Consider the following 21,785-nt stretch of genomic DNA (forward strand, 5'->3'; position numbering starts at 1 on the left):
AGCTGCTCACCTTGAACATGAAAAGGGGCTCTTTCAGACTCGCCCAGGTGGCTAGCATATTCCCAGGGAGCAGAGTTGCTCACAGTGCAGATATGGGCAATCTGATCCAATGGCCAGGTGAGGACTGTGAGAAAGAGAGGAAATGGAGGTGGGCAGATGAGGGAACAAGAGAAGAAATTTCACCTGAGAATGGACCTCACTGTGTCATCGTGGGTAAGCAGTGGCCACTCTCCGTTATTCAGGGATGGGCAGACTGTGACCCAAAACTTTAGCCCAGCCAGCCACCCAGAACAGGTTAATTATTATTCTTGTAGAGCCAGCCTCCTGGGGAGTTGGAGGGCACAAGGCAGAGGGCCTGAGGGGCCTCACTTTGAAGACCAGAGGGCAGCAGATGAGTGCCAAGGCCAAGGGCAGCACCCACCGGGGCCCAGGTTTCCTTCTCTCCCTCCAGCTGCTTGTCTCTCTTGCCAGGTCTCAGGCTCTCTGCTTCCCAAGCTGGAGCGCCACAGCAACGGCCACCTCTGTGGGCCTTCCACCGTCCCCATCATTCGCATACTCTTGAGAGTGCCCCTAGATGCTGCTAAGAGCATCGGTGGCCCCAGGGAAATCGTGAAGACTGTGTCACTCTTTGGTGAAATCGTGAAGACTGTGTCACTTTTTGATGCTTCGAAGCCCCTTTCTCAGGCACCCACCCCACCGCCTCGCTTACCTTCCTCACCACACGCTCACTCCCTAGGGCAGACCAACTGACCGAGTCCCCCACCTACGAGGAGCTGCAGGGCATACGAAAACAGGCGTGAGGAGCAGGACCTGCACTGAAACAGTCCAAGCTTGGAATCATGGTTCCATTATCACGAGCCGGGTGACCCTGGGCAAAGATAACCAGCTCCCTGTACCGCAACTTCCTCTCGTATGAAAAAGAGACCTTCGTAACCCATTAAGAGGCTCGTTCTGAGCACCAAAAGAATATATTTAGGCTTTCGGAGCAGTGCCTGGCACTTTACTACTTTATTACTGGCATCTCTCAGTCATCCAGCAAACACTTGTTTATTTAGAGGCCTCCATGTCGCAGGAAGACGAGCTGGATCTCAACAGATCTTAAGAGTTTCTACCATAATTCCGACCCCAGGTGGACTTTACCTGTCCTGACTGCTCAGGGGCGGCAGATGTGCTGCAGCGGCTCACGCTCTCACACCTGTCGGTCAGCCCTAGAAGGTCTGTTCACTCCCATGTAACCCACTCCTTCATCAACCATGACTGAGCGCCTGCTCTGCTGCCCCGAGCACTGTGCTAGGCTGATCTGGGACAGTCAACGAAATGGATATTGTCCTCGTGCTCGAGTCCCACCAACTACTGGGGGACGTTAACAGCAGACATGTTGACAAACTAAAAGATGTATAACATACACACACCACGCCATGACCTTCTCCCATTGTGACCCCAATGGGGACAATTCTAAAGCAGGCTGGGGGAGAAATGGACAAGGAACCTGTCTGCAGGCCGTCCGGAAGAAAACAGACTCGACCCTTGTCACCTCTTCAGGCAGGGGACCTGACTTGCTTTACACCACCATTTGGCATTCTGGCTTAGTCACTCACGGTGGGAGGGCTGTCCCCATTTGAGGAAGGGCAAATCACAAATGTCAACTGGCTAAGACCCAAGTGCCAGGTTCCTGCCAGAGGCACTGTTTTTACACCAGCCCGCACAGTCTGGAGCCTGTAATGAGAGAGGCTGACAGTCTATTAGCAGCAGAGTGGTCTGCGGGGCTCAGAGGAAAGGAGCTGTCATCCACCTCACTTCAAAGGCTTTTGAGGGTAAAATCAAGTATGTGTGTGTGTGTGTGTGTGTGTGTGTGTGTATAATCCTAAAAAAGAGAGAAAGCAATATAGGTCACAGCCGTGCCTGTTAAAATGGGCAAATGACAATATAACATCACGAAGAGATGTCGACATGTTTCGTGCACTCTGGGGACCTCCCAATTCCCAGGGGCAGGTCTGCGACAGTCCCCTAATAAAAGAGCGACCACATTGCAGGGGACAGAAGAACCTGAAGGTCTTCTCACCCACCCCCTTCTCTGATGTCCAGCTCGTCAGTGTTCCTGACAAGCAATCACCTTTTTGCTTGAAGGCCTCTAGTCACAGGGAACTCACCACCCATTGGGACAGTTTGAACATCTCACTCGCCGATTCCTCTAATGGCCAGAAAGTTCTTCCCAACCTAAGAGCTTACACTTGGGGCCATATAATTAACTTCCACTCATTGGTCTAGTTTCGCCTTTGAAGTCACACAGACAGAAAAAAAAAACAAAACAGCCCAATCTCTTTTCCCCAAGACAGCCCTCTCGTGCGCCTTTTCCATGCTGACGGGGTTTTAAGCGCTCCTACCAGTCCGCCTAGTGCTTTCTGGACGAGAGCCAGTTTGTGAATCACACCTTCAAAACGTGGTTCCACACCGAGGCGCAAAGTCTCTGCACACTGCCACCAGTGTGAAAGCACACATGCACGTGAACACGAAGTCCTTCTAACTGGATTTCCACCCACTCCACATTTCATATTGTCGAACGCCCTGCTGAGATACAAGTATATTACACCCGCCGCACGCTCCTGACCGACCACATTTGCTCTATCGAGAAAAAATGTAGAAGGTGCCCAGCAATGGACTCAGCCCCCCGACACGTGGTGCAGCCACACAGGGTGGGCAGGACCTGCGCCTTCCTTGCACTAATCTCCTGTTAATGCCACAGATCACATTGACCTTCATGGAAGTCAGAGCTCATTACTGACTCAAACTGAGCTTCGGGCCGGGTGACAGGCTCAGATTTTTGTTTAATGCAGGAGTAACAGAAGAGTTAGCAAGATAATAATAAATGATTGGCACCCTCTTTCCTCCCCGCACTCAAGACGCCAGCACTGGGCTCCTGAAGGACCCCCGGGCGGGACTTTGTGAGGGGCGGGAAGGAGGGAGATGCTTTGAGTAGGGGAGGTGGACAAGGTAGATCATGTTGGGAGGGTACTTCCGTGAGACAAGGCGGAAATGGGGATGGCGTGACAGGGACAAGTGCCCTGCAAGCCTGTGATACTCGTCAGCAAAGGGGGCTGCTGTCAGGGGCATTTTGAACCCTTCTAGAACAGTGTGCACAAAACAAGGGTAGATTCCAGGGCTGAACCCCAGATGAAGTAGCAGAGAATCGACCTTACAGACAGTGAGGTACTGGAGCAAGGGCCCAGCCAACAGCCCTGGCTTCTGGCCCCACCGAGGCCCACAGGGATGTAAGCCAGCCCAAGAGGTGAAGGGTTAAATTTCCGGCCACCCCTCTGGGGAGCAGAATAAATGACCCCAGAAACAAAGGCATGTAACATTGTACCCGAGTCATCAATAAAATTCGTAGCAACCGCATCTATTGCTGTCACGCCAGGCATCCTCCCCTTTGGGTATCATACAGTTGTCTTTTAGGGACCCAAGTATATGGCCTTGTATTTACTCGTGCTATATTTTCCATTCGACACATCAGGCTTTTTGAGCAGTTCCTGGCAGCCTTTAGATTGTCATTTTACAAGCTCTTCCCTCAAGTTTACAAAACCTTCCGAATCCCAGTCAGTAACAACAGGTGGTGAACCTGGCCAGGCACAGCGGGGAGGCCAGGTGCGCGTGTGCTGCCAAAGGCTTCCTTCCACTGACAGTAACACGCTGATTGGTCGGCTCTCTCCCACGGCTTGCTCAGTCCCCCAGAAATTCATCTAACTAGACTATTATCCATTCCACGTTATCTCCGCTTTGTTCAGAAGGATATATTGTCAAATGCCTAGTTGAAACCCAAATGTACTCTGTCTACTATGTGTTCTCAATCTATCACACAGTGACCCTATCGAGGAAAAGAAAAATGAACGTAGAAAAGGACAGAAGGAAACAAGGTTAACTTGACCTGACTGGTTCTTGGCAAATCCACACTGGCTCTGAGTGGTCCCCACTTTCTTTTCTAAGGGCTCATCAAATCTGGTTGAACCCTACCGAAATTCATCAACCGAAGATCATGTACCCGCCGAACGTTCCCTTGTCTCTGTGATGGACTGAGATTTATGAATCAGAGTTCACAATCAGACAATGAGACAAGTAGGAGGAAAGCAAAGAAAAACTGGAAACGGGTAAGCATTTTTTTTATTAACAAGTCTAAAGAAAACCTTCATTGAATCAGGGGATGTAATACAAATTATGGTGAACTTCATATAAAACCTGGCATCAAATTTGGCCTTTTAGAAACATTTATATATAAAAATTTGCATTAAAGTCTGCGCCAGAACACAGTGCAGAGGCTGATGCCCCTGACAGGAGCACTTACAAAGGTGGGTCTGGTCTGTGAACCCAGGAAGCTCTTGGTCCTACAGCCTCGGGTGTGAGCCCCACGTGCAAACAGCCTGCTCTGGGGAGCGGCCCGAAGAGCTTGTCTTTGCAGGCGAGACCCCTGTGAGCACCAAAATGCCACAGGCCTGGCATAAAAGACAAGTGGTGCTGGGCAGGAAAGCAGGAGAGGGGGGCCGTTCCCCTGGTTACCGGGCTCTCACCGTTATTCGAGGACTCCGGATGTCTGCGGACAAACCACCTTTAAGTTCAAAGGAACTTTTGCGATTTCCAAATATGTTTTTTCTGAGTAAGCTGACTAATTCTAACTCAAGGAGCCAAATCACATAATTAGCTGATCTTAAGGATTAAGAACTAGTTCTCATGTCATTTTCTGCAGGCCAAGGCCCCTGGAGACACCTATCAGAACGGCTATCATCACAACCGAAAAATGTAGTGATCATGGCCTCCATCTATTTCGGTCTTGGACCAAATGTAACAGCAATTCTAGCCCAGAATTTGTACTTCACAGGCAATGATTTGGAAAGCAGCTTTGATCAGTGTTGGCGTTCCCCGACTGGGTACAAACTATCTTTGCACAATGCAACTGAAGCCATTGGGAGAAGCAGGGTCAACGCACCACATCGTCTTCAAAGAGGAAGACACAGCTCCTTCCCTGGCAGGGCGTCACTTGGGGGACAACGAAGCCTTGCGCGCTGTAGGTGGCCCACAAGGACAGCAGTGTGTCTCCAATTTCAGGGCTCCTGACAGTTGCCGACAGGACTGGGAGTCCTTCCTGCCATCCCAGTGGCTTCTACAAAGGGAAAACGGCCGCCCTACCAACTTCTATCCCAGAGAAGAGTGATTTTCTGAGCTGCCTTCAGCGTGGGCTTTTTTTTCCTTCCCAGTCCTGCCTTGATTGTCTTGCTGCAGGGTGAGCTGACACTTTTCCTCAATGGTGGCAACGAGTGAAAGGAGAGATGAAGGACAAAAGCCTCGGAATGACAATTTAGACAAATAGCTGGAAGCCATGTTCGGCTCTTAATGAGAGACTTTCTCAGGCAGTGTATTTCGGGACCCAAATGCTCACAGGAAGAGACAGGTGCTCCTGGTGTCACTGGGGCCTGACATCAGTCATTACCACATCCTGCAAGACCAAGGTAACAGGAGGACACTTCGCCCAGATACTATGGCCATCTCAGGACTGGAGGCCAACCCCAGCAGCTCTTCAGTCGTCAGGCTTTTCAGACTACTTTAAAGCAGCCTAACAGCACCCCCTAGTGGAAATTATATGTAAAACAAGGGCCATGCGGCCGACTCACCTTCTGATACGAGTGGTTTCAAGATTCCCCACAAAACAGAATAAAACAAAAACAAAACATTATCTTTAAAAACATAATAATTTTAAAAAGGTGGGAGTTCACAAGCCATCCTTAGGCCCCCTCACTGCCAGATCACTTTTTCTCCTCGGATACTCTGTCTTCAACACATCCTCAGACACGGGGACATGTGGATGGGGGAGCTCCTGGTCCCCTTAGAGTTTGGGCAGACTACCTGCTGGGGCCAGAAAGATGCCAAAGACGTAGAAGAGCCCCAGCAGGAGGTTGAGCTTGGCGGTCCTCTGGGGCAGTTTGCTGAAAGTCTGGCTTCGGAACTGTCTCTCCAGAGAAAAGGCCATGGGGATGGTGAGCAGGGGCAGTGCCAGGCTGATGCTGCAGTGAGTGGCCAGGATGCTGAAGATCAGGTAGGGCAGGAAGAGCAGTGCGTTGTAGAGCATGTAGGAGAAGGTGGGGCCGATGAGGATGGCGAGGGTGACGATGCCGGCCTCCCGATCGGACTCCATGTCCCTGGTGTTGTTGGAATGGAGAATGGCCTCCGTGCTAAGGGCGAGGGGGATGGCGTAGACCAGTGGGAAGACCGCCAGGGACCCCACCTGGACGGCGTAGGCGAACATCACGGCCAGCGGGCCAAACGTGATGAGGATGATGAGGTCTCCCAGAGCCACGTACTTGAATCCAATTCCTACAGCCAGAAAACCCAAAAAGTTGGTGTGAGATCAAGGGCTGGAAGCTGAGGGGCTGTCCGCCAGCCAAAGGCAGGCCACTCCAGGCCGGGCGCAGCAAATTCACAAGCGGGGACAGTGGGCGGGTGCCGAGTTCCCTTCCTGCCAAAACCTGATTTCTTCTCCAAGGACACAGAGGTACAGAGAACACTAACCTGTGAGCACCCAGTGAGGTTTCAGAGCTACACCCAATTTTTCCTTCCTACTGTCCCCCAACAGAATCCCGCAACAAAGAGAGTGGGTTCTCACGACATACACACTTCAACGGGAGAGCCCAGGAAGGATCTAGGTCTTGTAATCCAGTTCTTCAGTCTCTGGCACTCTTCACCAAGCCCTACGTGACACTGCTTCTGCCTGTAACACCATTAGATCAGTCCCTCACAGAATGTCCAGCCCGGTCTCTTACTTTTCTGCCTCCTTCCTCTACAACCTCTGGAAGCATCTTCTGGTTATGAAAACCCCCAGCGAATCTCAGTGAAATTTCAGGGTTCCCAAACTCCGCAAAGACTTTCACCCACGTAATGCGTAAAACAGCTAAGATAATATCATGACGTTACAATGCTGCTTCCCCTCTCTGGTTCCCCTTAAGTTAAAACTCGGAACTCATCCCTAACTCCTCCTCCTGCACCGCTAATATCTGTCAAATCCTGTCTAATCTCCTTCCTTCAAACCCGCCCAGTTCTCTCCATCCCCAGTGGCACGCTCCATCCCATCTCACTGCACCCCAAACCCAAGCCATAGTCGTTTTCTGCCTGGAATACTGTGCCGCCCTAATTGGGTCCCCAGCTTCCATTCTCAGAACCTCCTCCTCCTCCCATCCCTAACCAAACAGCCACACCGCAGCCAGAGTGATCCTTTAAAAATACTAATGTGACCATGCTCCCTCCCCCAACATAAGCCCATAAGCCGGAAAACCCTGATCAACACATTTTCCTGGGGATAAAAGCGGAACTTCCTCCTGGCCGGCCCCTGGCCCTGCCCCCTCTCTCCAGCCCTCCTTGAGCTCTCCTCCCTCCCCCCTCATACTTCCTCAGTTCCTTGGGGCCTTCAGAACCACCCCCTCCTCTGCCGGGCTAACTCCGTTCTTCCAGGCTGTCTTCCTTCGGCTCTACGCCAGTCGGTCCCCTTGTCGTGTGTGCCCACGGCACCCTGACTTCCACTCTCACACACATCACGCTTCTCGTTACTTAATCTCCATCTTCCCCAGCAAAGCCAAGCTTCCGTGGGTGCAGGACTTTGTGTTTGGCTTGTTCCCAGCTCAGTTCCCAACGCCTGGCACGATGGCTGAACTGAACACAGAGCTACAGTAACAAGCACCCGGAACCGAGGTCAGGAAAAATGTCTGACTTGGGACTGACGCAGCATGGAACGGCTGGGAGTGACCACACTGCCACTGCCCCAGAAGCATGGGAACCTTCCAGACCTGACCAAGCTACCGAGACGTGCCCTCGGGATCAGAAAAGAAAGAAAACTGTTGGTAGTCACCTGCATTTTAACCAGCCTAAAATGACAAGGGACAGTGGTCTGCGGAGGATCTAAGGCCATGGCAGCTGAAAAACAAGATTCGGCCCTTCACACTTGTAGCTGAGGTTCTGGACTGTGAGGGTTCCCCCCAGCTTTGCTGAGGTATGATGAACATATAACACTGTGTGGTTTACGGGGCACGACGTGCTGATCTGACTCACGTACAGCAGAATGGCTACCGCCGAGCCGGCTGGCGCCTCGGTCTAGTCGGATTCTTTGGCGCCAGCCTTGGTCCTTCAGAATGGAGTGTCCTCAGGGAAGCTTATCACAGGCTTGGCCCCGGTACCCACCAGTGCTCCCCAAGTGGTGTTCTGATCAGTGGTTTCACTGTCTGAGGACAGCCCCCAGGAGGAAGTTCTCTCTTGTGGGACATCGGCTCCAATTCTAAATTAGTAAACGGAAGTCTCTTGCAATCTCTCACATGTTGAGGGGACGACGGCGGTGCCCCCTCTTCTCATCCAAGACCCCAGGAGGACACCTGAAACCGCAGGTAGTACCGAAACGTATGTATATTATGTATTTTCCATATGTACCGTACACGGCTTTTCACCCAACGGACGCATCGTACGGCTTCTCTCTGGCGTATCCAGACTGCCACCATCACTACCCCTGTGCTTTTATTATTAAGTAAAATAAAGGTGACTTAAACACAAGCCCTGTGATACCGCGACGGTCGGTCCGATAACCGAGACGGGGCTCGGTGACTAACGGGCGGGGAGCACACAGTGTGGAGACGCCGGACAGAGGGATGATTTATATACAGGGTGGGATGGGCAGACAATGTGAGATTTCATAACACTACTCCGAACTTATGAATTGTTTATTTCTAGAATTTTCCATTTAATATTTTTGGACCACAGTTGACCCTGGAAAACGGAAACTACAGAAAGCGAAACTGCAGGTAAACGGGGCCGACCAGACCCCTGCCCAAGGAAGATGCCAGCGGGACTACTCCTGGCATGGACCTAGCCGGTTTCTCCACCAGCTGCCTGCTTTTCTTTTGCCTGTGTTCTTAGCTCTCCAAGCAGACTTAAGGCTCTAGCTGTGGAAGAAAACATAACTCTAAAGCCTTGACCTCTGGCTAGATTACCCAAGAACATCTCCTTAGATGCCCCGACAAAAAATTATGGGAGCGAAGTTGAACAGAAACCTGTGCCTGCAAAGATAAGCAAGCCCCCGCCTTCAACAGGACCTACACAAACCAACCACAAACCCACTGTGGGGATGAGGAAGGTCTGGCAAGCTCCCAGAGGTTATCTGACATGAGAAAACACTAGAGCCCTTAGGAGAAAGCCCAGGGTCCTGAGTGGCCGACGTGTGGCCCACGTGCCCCCCGATTCAGAGATGTGGCCCTCCTGGGAGTTTCCTTTCAGGCACTCCCGCCCCTCCCAACACCATCTTCCAAACGAGCCATCACAGTGAAATATTGGGCAGTTCTCCACACAGCAGCCGGGTGAATTTGATAAAACAGAAATCAAAATGTTGGCAAGGACGTGGAGCAACTGGAACTCTCGTACATTGCTGGTGTAAAGGTAAAAATCATACGACCACTTCAGAAAACACAGGTAAACATCATCTATGACCCAACAATTCTGTTCCTAGGCATTTACCCAAGAAAAATGAAAACCACCGCACAAAGACTTGACTGTGAATGTTCAGGCATAGCAGCCAAAATGTGGAAACATGCCAGATGTTGCGAATCAGAAAAATGGACACACTGCAGTATGTCCACACGATGGATTCCAAAACCAAGGAACTGCCGATGCACATCACGAGATGACGAATCTCAAAAGCATCACGCTGAGCGAAAGAAACCAGGCGCAAGAACTCATACTGAATGATTCCATTTACGTGATGGTCCAGACCAGGCAAAACCCATGTGGAAGAAATCAAAACAGTGGGTGCCTCTGGATAGGGGTGGGGAAGGTGGGGATTGACAGGGAAGAAGCATAAGGAAGCTTTTAGGGGTGACAGAAATGTTCTGTATCATGATAGCAGTGAGGGTTATACAGCTATATGCATTGGTTAAAATTCAGCAAACTATAACACTGAGATCTGTGCATTTCATAGTATGCCATTATATATCAAAAGCAATGTTTTAAAAAACCATAAAACCAGATTAGATCATTACTCTGCTCAATACATTTCAACGTCTCCATTTGTCCATTCAATGAATATAAAGGACTCCATGCCAGGCACTGTTCTGGGAACAGAGAGACTAAAGTCCCTAACCTCAATGAGTTTACAATCTAAGGGGAAAGATAACTAATAAAGCACCTTATAGGGTATGTTAGATAAACATGAGAAAACACCTTCTAGGTATAGTCTATGAAGAAAAATAAAGCAGAGCAATAGGGCAGGTACTGTGGGGGAAACACGGGGAGGGGTATGTGTGTAATTTTTTTTCAGCTGCTGCAAAAAGCTTCATTGTTTCATAATGTAAATAGGTTAGAAGACAAGGCCTCACTAAACAGTTGACATTAGAGCAAATGGGTGGAAGAGGTTAGAAAGGGAATCATACAGATAGAAGAGTGTGCCAAGTCCAGGAAACATGATCTACACAGGACGTGAGGCAGGAGCATGCCCGGCACAGTTCACAAACAGCCAGGAGACAGTGTCGGTGGAGCACGCCCAGCAGGAGGGAAGAAGAGCAGGTGAGAGTTGAGAGGAGAGAAGATGGGCGGATAATGACCTCAGGGATCACTGGCCTTTACTCTGAACGAGATGGGAGCCATTGGAGAATTTTGAGCAGAGAACTGAAGTGGATGCCTTATGTTGTAACAGGATTACTCCGCCTCCAGATTTGGGAGCACCCTAAAAGGGACAAGGGTGGGTGCGGAGATCAGTAAAGAACCTGCCATAATAATCGAGTGGCAGTGGAGAGAGGTGGTGAGAAGTGGTCAGATCCCAGGTGCATTTTGAAAGCAGAGTCCACAGGATTTGCTGATGGACTAGAAGAGAGATGAGGGAAAGAAGAGTCAGGATGATGCCTGTGATTTCTAGGCTGAAGAACCAGAAGGATGACGCTGCCATAGAGTAAGACTGGGAAAGCTGTGGGTAGAGCAGTTTTCTTTGCTTGAGATGCCTGGAGATCTCTAAGACCAGTTACTGAGTAAGAAGCTGAGTATGAGTCTGGAGTTTAGTGGTGAGATCTGGACCAGATGTATAAATTTGAGAGTCACCAGCTCAATAGATGGCATCTGAAGCCATGAGACTGGCTAAAATCACTAAGGGAGGAAATGCAGACAGTGGAAAGAGGTTCAGGACTGAGCCTGCAGGTTGAGAGTGAAGAGGAACCCGCAGGAAAAACTGAGGCCCTGGAAGAGCAGCACGATCTAGCCACGCCTTCCTCCCCACCTGTGCCTCCATTCTCCCTCTGATCACAGTGGCCTTCCAGCAGCTCCCTAGATGCCAAGCTCGCTCACACACAGTGCATGCACATTTTCTGTTCCTTCAGCTCCGAAGGATTTGGCACCTGAATCAGACCCCAATTCTGCCTCAAGGCTGGCTCCTTATCCTTCAAGTCTTAGTTAAGTGTCATCTTCAGAGAGCAGTTCTTCCCTCTACCACCAGCTTATAGAGTCCATCACAGCACCCCATGGATTTCGTTTATTGAACATTTCACGACTGGCTGCCAGGGCATCCGTCTCTTGGTTTACTTCTTTCTCCTCTAGATTCCCCATCACAGTTCCCTTTACCTGTTCCTTCTCTTCTCCCCACTACTTAATGTGGGAGTGCCCCAGGGCTCAGTCCTGGTCCCCCTCATGTCTGTCAACACTCCCTTCTCTGGCGGTCTCACCCAGTTGTACGTTATCCATGTGTCAATGATTCCCAAATATCTGTATCTCCAGCTCAGACCTCGCCCCTGAACTCACACTCTTACATCCAACTATCCATTTGATATCTCCACTTGGAGATCTAATACATTAAGATGTCCAACGTCAATTTTCTCTCCAAAAACCTATCTTCAACCTTTTCTATCTCACTAGATATCAACTCCATTATTCCAGTTGCTCAGGCGAAAACCTTTGAGTTAGCTTAATTCTTCTGTTTCTCTCCTGCCTCACATCCCATCTATCAGCAAACCCTGACTACCTTCGAAATATATTTAGAATCTGACTACTTCCCTCTCCATTACTATCACCCTGATCCAAGTCACCAAACATCGCTTGCCTGGATTAGTCAACAGCCTCATCCTCCATCTCCCTGTTTCTACCCTTGCCCACTCTCCTTCATCCATTCTCAATACCTTAGCCCGAGAGATTCTTTTAAAACATTAAGGCCTACATAATCGTTGTGCCTTCCTGACCTCCCCAAACGTACTTCTATTACCTCCTTCCACTCTTCCCCTCATTCACACTCTGGACTCTGTGCCGTTCCTCAAGCTCTTCAGGGACACTCCTGCTTTAAGGCCTTTGGCCATTGGCAATCCAAGATTTGGGACACTCTTCCTCCAGATATGTGCTTAGCCAACTCCCTCACCTCTCACCTCCTTCGATCTTTGCTCACATGTTACCTTTTGATGAGGTCTTCCCTGATCAAGCTACTTAAAAGTCAGCCGTGTCCTCCTTCCTTGCTCTATTTACCATTTTCCTCCATAGCATTAATCATCTTTCCATATACTATAATCAGGGTACCAACTCATCGTGGCTTACCAAGAACTTTCCTGGCTTTAGCACCCAAAGTCCCACATCCTGGGAACCCTCTCGGTCCTGAGAAAATCAGGACGAAGGTCAACCTAATTATAATGTACTATTTTTACTTTCTCTCTCTCCTCATGATACATAAAATCACTTCCACAGAGCAGGGATCTGTGACTGCTGTGTTCACATAGAACAGTGCTGGCACATAATAGGTGCTCAATAAATAGGGCTCAGCCCCTTGGTCATCACTACCCTAAACAGCCTGCTGCAAGAAAGTCACCTAGCAAACTGGCGGAAAGTATTAGCTGTATAATTTTGGGCTCTTCAAAGTCAATTCCACTGAAACTTGAAACTGTGGCATTATAATATATGACCAAAAAAAACAAAAAACAAAAAACTAGATTCAAAAAATTTCCATATGCATACATGAATCATTTCTAACATCCATAAGCCAAGCCAGGATCTTCTCAACCCACTACTATTTTCAAAATAATCCACATGACACCCACACAACACATTTCACTTAAGTGGCCTAACTGAGAGAAGAACTTTGGACACCTCTCCTCTAGTCCTATAACTTCTACATAAAGCAGCGGTTTCTAGTACATGCAACTAAGACCTCCAGTACCGGAAACCCGCCAATTCTTACCTCCTGTGTAGAGAAAGGACCCAGACAGGCCTCCAAAGTAGATGAGAGCCAAATGCTCCAGTTTCAGAGGGGACAAGTAGTAGAGGCAAGCAGCACAGACACAGCCCAAAGTGTAGAGGAAGACTCCAAACCGAACAACATCCTGGGGCTCCAAGATTCGGTCCACCAGGGTCCTGTCATCACTCTTTTTGTGGTCAATACCCTTAGAAAAGTCATAGTAAGTGTTGACCAAATTGCCAGCCCCGTGCACAGCCAGGACTGCCACGGCACAACCCAGCAACAGTCTGGGGTCCAGAACGCCCTGAGATCTGTAGGCCAGGGCGCTGCCCAGGGCCACCGGGGTGAGGGAGGCACTGAAGCTCCAGGGCCGTAGGGCCAACACATAGGAGGCGCATTTCTGCTTCCAAGAGCGCTGGGGGAACCTGTCCCGCTCCGGACAATCGTCCCCTGGCAGGTCCCTGTCCCCGGCTTTGGCCGTCTCTCCGGCCTGGATGCTAATCTTCTCCCCCGAGACCTGCGAGGCCGCCATGAATGCTGCACGTGGCTGAAATTAATGTGAATAGTGAGCCACCCACAGAACAGCGACTGCCGTGGGACGAGGAGGGACAGGGCGAGGCGGCCGGAGCTGACCTTTCTTTGGTTCCGCCCCGGGGCAGTGCTGAGGGGGCGGCGGGGCCCCGGGGCAACAACAAGAGGGCCTGGCACCCCACGAGGCCCGGTGGCACCGCTCGGACCTCTTGTCACCTAGACTAAGCGTGTCTCCGGACCCTAGCCGGGCGCTGGAGGCCAAAGCTGACCGAAGCTACCGGGGCCGCCATCTTGTGCACCCGCCTCTGGAGGCCGGGCAGGAAACAGGGGCTGGCCGCGTGGGCCGGGTTGGGCTGGGTGGGGCCGAGTCCAGAACTGGGGGCGGAGCGGGGCGGGGAGGCGACGCTGCGGTTTACGCCTTCTCTGGCCGAGGATCCGCGCCCCGCGGCGGCCCCAACCTCGCTGGAAAGATCCTCGCTTGGCAGCACAAGCTCGGTCGCGAATGGGTGTGGCTTTCGAATTTACCAAGAGCTTTCACTCACCGAAATAGGACTCATTCATTTTTTCATGCAACGAGCATTTATTGAGCGCCTACCCTATACAACAAGCATTTATTGAGCACTAATTGTACACAGCAGTGGGAATAAAAGGACAAAAATCAGGGAGCACATTGAGGGAGGTGAGAAAGGTAAAGTTATCCCCCCCTTTTTAAATGGGAAACTTGAAGTTTTCTATTGCGCGATTACCAATGTCATATACTGCCCTGCCTATCTTTTAATCCATATTTTAGTTTATTCATACAAATAACTGCCCTCCTCAACCTACCAGACGGCCAGCTCTGTGTCTTGTTGCCAGTCTTCATTGCCCACCTTCTGGGAGCTTCCTAGCTTCTTCTGACTGGAGAGAGCCAATTATTAAAATTTCTAGGAATTTTGTGAGCTAGTCATTAAGGACATCCATAATTAAAAATTAAACTTCACAAACTTACGATTAGATAAATTATATTAAAAACAAAGCTAACAAATATTCAAAACTCATTACTTCCTAATTCACTACATCTTAACGATTTGTGCTCTTCGGGTTGTTTACATTTGTTGTATCTGCATTGTGGAAAAAAACCATGGGTTCCTGCTCATCTCTTCCCAGCTTTTCATTCAATGTCATCCGTTGATAGTTTAAAATCTGCCATTGTACTAGTATTTATACCACACAAATCAGCAAATGCTTGCTAATTGTTTTGTTGATCATCTAGACTTAAGAAAGAGATGGGGAAAAATTAATAATGCCAATAAAACTTAAAAGTGTATCAACTCTGTAGCAGTTGTGAAGAGCATCAAAAATTTGAGGGAATATTCTTACAGTATTAGAAAAGTATTATCCAATTCAGCAAGGAAGGCTTTGTGTCATTGACAAACCAGTGAAGTTTCAAGCTATCTCTTATTTCACTTTCCTCTTACTTATTATCATAAAAGTAAAGACCAACCAACATTTATGTTGGAACTACACTCATAAGTCAATCGCAACCTGAAGGAGGCTACACAATATCAAAAAAAAAAAAAAAAAAAAAAAAGCATACCATTAGAATCAATTGGCTATATGGAATTTATAATTAAAAGTGTATTTTGTATATTTTGTTATTTGTAAGTTATATGCTACACATCCTTTATATCAGTGAAAGTTATAATACGCATGTAACATATATGTACACAGGACTGACAATGTAATTTTGGTGCCCAGTGCAAAATAAAAATGTGGGGTCTCTTACTGAAAAAGCATTAAGAATTTCAAGACAGAGCATTACAACTTCACAGGTGACAACAGCCATGAAGCCAGCCCTATGTATACATACATATCCCCCTCCCTTACCAGCTAGTTGGCTGTTGAACATTTACAACTTTAGCATTCAAACCCAAGCGTCCTATACTGCCGAATCAGACAAGAGGAAGAAGCAGATATTTGTAAATCTGGCTCCATCACTTACCCACTCTAAGACCTAATCCTTCTGTCAGTTTACCCATGGTTAAAGTATAAAGTGGGAACAATAAAATCTACCTCATAGAAATACTCAGAAATAACAGCGACAGCATTTATTGACTGTTCACGTGTCATATAGTGTTGGAGGTACTTTACGTGTATTAGCGTTTAGCCCCCACGGCACTGCTTACCGAGGTACATATATTATAATCCTTCCAGTTCTATAAATAAGCAAATAGCTACATAAAGATTAAGTACTCATATAGTTATTAAGTGCTGGAGCTAAGTTTTAGATTCAGTTAGTTTGATTCCACCCTGCTTTTAACCACTACTCTATAATTTCCACCAAAACGCTGGATAATTTGTAAGTGTTCAATAAATAGTAGTTTTATTTTAACGTAATAAGAAAACGCTTTGTAAACTTAAAAAAGAGACCTACAAATGCACTGGTTACTGTTGCTATAAAACCATCTTTGTTAATTAGAAAACAGAGCCTTATCATGTCTTACGGTGGCAAAATTTTCTGTTGCTGTTCTAAATGAAAATTGGTACCTCCCTTACAGAGATCAATTTGACAATATCCGTCAAACTACACATGCATTCGCCCTCCGACCCTATAATCCCATTTCTGGGTATTTATTTTGGTATAGTTGCCAGGGAATAAAATTATATATGCATAAAGGAATTCATTGCTGCATCATTAGTAATAGCAAGAATTCGGAAAAACCACAAATGTCCATTAATAGAGGACTAGAAAAATAAATTATGGTACCTCCATGTGATGGAATATTATGCACCTGTAACAACAAAAGAACAAGGAAGTTCTCTACTAAGATGAAAAGATCTCCAAGACACGAACATTTCTAGAAGTGCAGAACAGTGCATATAGTGTAACAAAAGAGGAAAATAAGTATGTGTTTATATTTTCTTGTATTTACATAAAGTATAGGGATACATAAGAAGAAAGTAAGTAAAGGGGCAGGGGTGGAGCAAGACTTTTTGTGATAAATGTAATTTTTATTTATTCTGAGATTTGAACGGTGAATATATTACATATTCAAAAATGTTTAATGATTAAATATAGAGATATTTATATGAACACAAGTAGAAAATGTGAAATTCAGAGGAACAATTTTCGCAGAAGAATCAATGCAATGAAAAGACTCTCAGGTCCATAAAATGCGCTAGTCCGAAACTTTTACATCTTTTGCTCTAGTAATTACAGGGCGCCAACAAGGCTCACACACTCCTCTTAGAATTAAACAGGTCAACATCGCGAACCTCCGCCTCCCGTCGCTTGTTCCCATCGCAGGAACCAAACAGGGGACTACGAGGGTCCGCAACTCCGATGCAGAGGGGAATTATAGTAGCGATGCACCGGATGTGTGCGTGGAAGTGACTGAAGTCAACTCACGACCGATTGGTTCGCCCGAGAAGACCTAAGCTTCCTTTCGCCTGCCACTGGCCGCGTGGTTTGTCTATTTGAACAGTCCCCGCCCCCTGGAGAAGCCGGGTCCCGAAGCTTCACTTCTTCTTCATTACTATTGGTCTGTTTTTCAGTCCATCTTCATCTTGCGCCTGTCGATTGGTTCTTAGGACTAGGAGCGCGCCCGCCTTCCCTCCCGGCTCAGAGGACAGCGGGGAAGGCGGGTGGTAGGGCTGGGGGCCTGAAGCGGCGGCACCGGCGTTGGTGGCGGCAGCTGAGGCCTTGGCCGAAGCCGCGCGGTGAGTCTGGAGCCTGGCATCGACCCCTCCAAGGCAGCGGAATGTCCAGACCCACAGCCAGCCTGGTCTGTGGGGAGACGGGGGGTCCCGGGAAGCCGCGGTCCTGGGACAAGGGGTCCCCTCAGAGCCTGCCCCACAGTCTTGGGCGCCGCCTGAGCCCTTGACCCCCACCCTGCGAGGTACTGCCCACCTCCTTCCGGACCCCCAGGAGACCCACGGACCCTTGAGCCTACCGTGCGTCTCTGGCGCGGAGAAGGCCGGCCCATTAGCTCCGGTACTGTCGGGGCGCCTTCGCATCTCCTTGCCCGTCCAGTCACCCCATCTACAGATTGTCTTCAGAAAGGACAAACGTCAGTGTCAGCCCCTTGCGGCCCACCCCCGGAGACCTCTCAAGGACCGCCGGAGCTGAGCTCTGTTTCGTCCTTGGGTTTCATCCTCTCTGCCTTCCACTCCCCCATTCCTAGTTTCAGCCACCCAACTTTAACTTCTGTAAGTCTTGGCCAAGTGCCTTAGGGTATTTTGACTTCCAGTATTTTAATTGAATTCTCCCTGGAGCAGATGACCCGGGGGCCTTAGACTTTATAAAGGTGGGCCGGGTCTTTCCTGAGAATGGAAATTCCTTGCCAGTCTCCCTCCCTCCTCATCACAGAGGCGTGGTCACAAACTCTATGGCAGTTTTCTCATCAGGGATCTTAGGGTTTCCTCTCCCCTGAAGGATGACATTTCCTTTCCTTTGGCACTGAAGTATTTAAAAGCTTTTCAAAACCAATTATTCCATTTTTTTTTCCTGGGCATCGCAGAGTCTTTCAAAAATAAGAATTTTGAAAAGTTAATTTTTCAATATCTCGACATACCTAGGATAAGTATATATATGTTACTCCCATAGCGGCTCTATTATGGCCACTTTGTTATGGTTGCCTGATTATTTGTATTTTCCCCTAGATCGTAAGCTCGTCGAGGGAAGGACAGTACATAATTGAGGAATAAATGAATGATCTCAAGAACTAATCAGTCTCTTTTAGCATACGTTTGAAGTACTGATATTCTATAGAACTGCACTGTCCAATGCAATAACCACTCAGCTACGTGTGGCTTAGAGCAAGGGAAATGAGACTAGTCCAAATTGAGTTTTCCATAAGTGTAAAATGCACACTAGATTTTGGAGACTCGGAACAAGAAAGAACGGAAAATATATATCAGTAATGCTTTATACTAATAAATGTCAAAATGATATTTTGGATATACTGGGTTAAATAAAATGTATTAACTTCACCTTTTTCTTTTTGCCTTTTTCGATATGTCTACAAGGAAGTTTAAAATTACATTCGCATTATATTTCTTATTATATTTCTGTTGGACAATGCTACTATAGAATAGTAATTTCCCTCTTTAAATTATTTGAGGAAAGGGGCAGTCTTAGGCATGTTTTAATCTCTACCTTCCCACCTCTATCTAGTACTTGGCACTGTGCCATGTACATACAGATAGTGATGTAAAATAGAATGATGATAGTAATAACTAACAGAACTCATTGTGTGTTCAGCACTGTTTTAAATACTTTTTAACATGTACTAACTTAATCCTCACATCAACCCTATGAGTTAGGTACTATTATTCACCTATTGCAGTTAAGGAAATAGACATTTTAAATATCCTTGCAGGGTATATAATTTTGGTCTGGATTCAAACCCAGATAGTTTGGCTCCACAGCCCACAATTTGACCCTCTTACTATGCTGCCTCTTTTAAACAGCGGTCATTATTGAATATGTCGAGGCTTTCTACACGTTCCTCGATGAGGTCTCCCTCCCTGACATGGACAGGGTGGATCTGTGTTAAGGAACTGGAGCCATAAATAAGTTCATTGCTATAGTTTGTTATACCCAGGATATTAAAGGAAGCTTTTCTTCAAAGGACTTAAGGGCAAGATGATTGGAACCGGACCTGCTGCCGCCACCACGGCCACCACCACGTCTAGCAATGTGAGCATTCTGCAGCAGTTTGCCAGTGGCCTGAAGAGCCGGAATGAGGAAACCAGGGCCAAAGCTGCCAAGGAGCTCCAGCACTATGTCACCATGGAGCTTAGAGAGGTTGGGGCCTTTGTGATTTGGGGCCATTCATGGAGTATCTGGGCTAAGCGTCCCATCTCTGGTATAGATTTCTTTTGACAGCGAAGTGAGATTCTGTTTTAGAAAGACACCCAATTTCACATGTCCATAGAACGTGCCGGTTCCTTTGCAGCAATTACACATTTCTGTGGCATTTCCTGTTTTGCGGTGACATTTTAGGAGTTAGTGTAGGGTCGATTGTTTTTAACTTTTTTTTTTTTCTTTTTCCCACTGCATTCCAGACCTTAAATTCTTTCTCCCTGATAACAGTGGTTGGGATAGGTTTGAAGAGTTGGTAGCTTGGAGCTTTTTAAATGGAGACCAGACTGGAGGTCAAGGACAGTGTCTTATTCATCCTTGTACCCTGGAACTAGGTAGAAAGTAAGACAGGAGGTGGCCTGCCATGGAGTATACTCAATAAGTATTCGTTAAACAGATGACTTGCAAGTTCAGTTACTCTACAGTTTAGAAACGGGCAGTAACTTTGTCATGTTTGGTTTGAACCACACCTGCTGGCTACCTCTCAGGTCTTAGTCTTTGGAACCACCCCACCCGCCACCATCAGGGAGACGTTAGAAGTTGTTCTGAGTACATCCTTCTTTACAGATGAGTCAAGAGGAGTCTACTCGCTTCTATGATCAGCTGAACCATCACATTTTTGAACTGGTTTCCAGTTCAGATGCCAATGAGAGGAAAGGTGGCATCTTGGCCATAGGTAAGAATAGAGTCTCTGGTGACAATAACAACTGGGAATAAAGGACTGCTCACCTTTGGTCCACTGTACCCCATGTCCGCTACTTCCTAGATGCTTAGTTCATATTTGTTTAATGAATTTTAAGGAGCCTCGCGGCTTTCAATGTACTTATTCAGTTATTCTAGCAGTAGTCTTGGGATGTCTGCAAAGCAGGTATTTTCAGATACGGAGTCTCAGAACCTTAATTAAGCAACTTTTCTAGGGACAGACAGTGTGCCAGAGCTGAGACTAGAAGCCAGCTTCCTTTCCTCTATCCCATGTAGCATTTTGCAGTTCCTGGTTTCTCTGTAGAGTGAAGTTTGGTATAGCGGGACTCCTGAATGGAAAAGTAGAGTTGGGGGTACACTGAATAAAAGGCAGGTAATTCTCAACTCCCAGGAGCTGGTCATCCAGCCTGTGATTTATTATTCAGCCCCAGTTTGTTTTCCTCTTCTTCGAGGAAACAAATTACATATACTAAAATGAGGACATTTTGTTTTATGTAAATAGTCCTTGCACAACTATCAAATGTGTTGGTTAAAATGAAAATTATCCATATCCTACCGTCTGGAAGTTGCAGCCTGTACTCAAAATGAAAGGAAAGCCCTCCTTTCAAGGCAGCGTGCTTTCCTGGGCAGCACGTGCCCATCCTCAACTTTTGCCTTTCTCTTTTCAGCCAGCCTCATAGGAGTGGAAGGTGGGAATGCCACCCGAATCGGCCGATTTGCAAATTATCTTCGGAACCTCCTCCCCTCTAATGACCCAGTTGTCATGGAAATGGCATCCAAGGCCATCGGTCGCCTTGCCATGGCAGGGGACACTTTTACCGCGGAGTATGTGGAGTTTGAGGTGAAGCGAGCCCTGGAATGGCTGGGCGCTGACCGCAATGAGGGCCGGAGACATGCAGCTGTGAGTGCCCGCCAGGGCTGGGAAGCGATGGCGCTGTATCCGGGGTCCTTTACACAATGTGCTCAGGTCCCTGAAAGGCAGAGAATGAGGGGACACTCCAGGCAAAGGCACTGCGCTTCTCGATGGCCTTAGGTTCTGTCCTGAATTCCTTTCTCTCTTCACCCCGTGCTCCGTAGCCAAAGAGGAAACATGAAAGTTCTCTTGTTGCTTGAGAGGCAGCCCGAAGTGCAGTGTTTATCTTGACCTCTGATTGTGTAGAATCAAAATCACCTCCTAAGCAGAAGGCACCCCTCAGCCACAGCAAGAGAATAAGCCACAGCCAAAAGGTTTACAGAGCCCCAGACAACTGTTCGATCTGCATGATCCCTTCAGTGTCTTTGGCAAGGCCTCTGCATGTACGGTGGGAATACGGAAGGACTAGGATTAAGAGAGGAGCGGGGGAATTAGGTACCTTCTCTGCCCGCTCCCCATGGGAGAATCAGTTAGCCTTTCTTGTTTATCTTTCAGGCATTTGTTCATTGATTGGTACCTAGCCCAAACTTCCTCTTTCCCCATTGGCTGTTCTGCATTTGGGAAAGTGGTAGCTTCTTATCCAG

At 47.8% G+C, this 21,785-nt stretch overlaps 2 protein-coding genes across 7 annotated transcripts in view; one reads left to right on the forward strand and one right to left on the reverse strand.

Annotated features, from left to right (window-relative positions):
* Window positions 1-14,077, reverse strand: part of UBIAD1 (UbiA prenyltransferase domain containing 1) — a 38,632-nt gene extending 24,555 nt beyond the window's left edge. For 2 of the 6 annotated variants that reach the window (XM_039842237.1, XM_039842235.1), the window contains exon 1: window positions 13,214-14,077. In XM_039842237.1, the coding sequence (XP_039698171.1) occupies window positions 13,214-13,742 (529 nt within the window). In that variant the 5' untranslated portion in view covers window positions 13,743-14,077. Of the gene's footprint in view, window positions 1-4,137; window positions 6,358-13,213 lie in introns of those variants that run through there. The other 4 variants (XM_039842238.1, XM_039842240.1, XM_039842236.1 and 1 more) reach the window with 3 other exon arrangements.
* A 3,207-nt stretch (window positions 14,078-17,284) lies between these two features.
* Window positions 17,285-21,785, forward strand: part of MTOR (mechanistic target of rapamycin kinase) — a 114,960-nt gene continuing 110,459 nt past the window's right edge. Inside the window, exons 1-4 of the mRNA XM_039842242.1 lie at window positions 17,285-17,440; window positions 19,354-19,529; window positions 20,154-20,262; window positions 20,957-21,189. Coding sequence (XP_039698176.1) covers window positions 19,368-19,529; window positions 20,154-20,262; window positions 20,957-21,189 — 504 coding nt within the window. The 5' untranslated portion in view covers window positions 17,285-17,440; window positions 19,354-19,367. The remainder of the gene's footprint in view (window positions 17,441-19,353; window positions 19,530-20,153; window positions 20,263-20,956; window positions 21,190-21,785) is intronic.

The sequence above is a fragment of the Pteropus medius genome, unplaced genomic scaffold, assembly GCF_902729225.1.
Source record: "Pteropus medius unplaced genomic scaffold, Ma_sr-lr_union100, whole genome shotgun sequence".
Lineage (NCBI taxonomy): Eukaryota > Metazoa > Chordata > Mammalia > Chiroptera > Pteropodidae > Pteropus > Pteropus medius.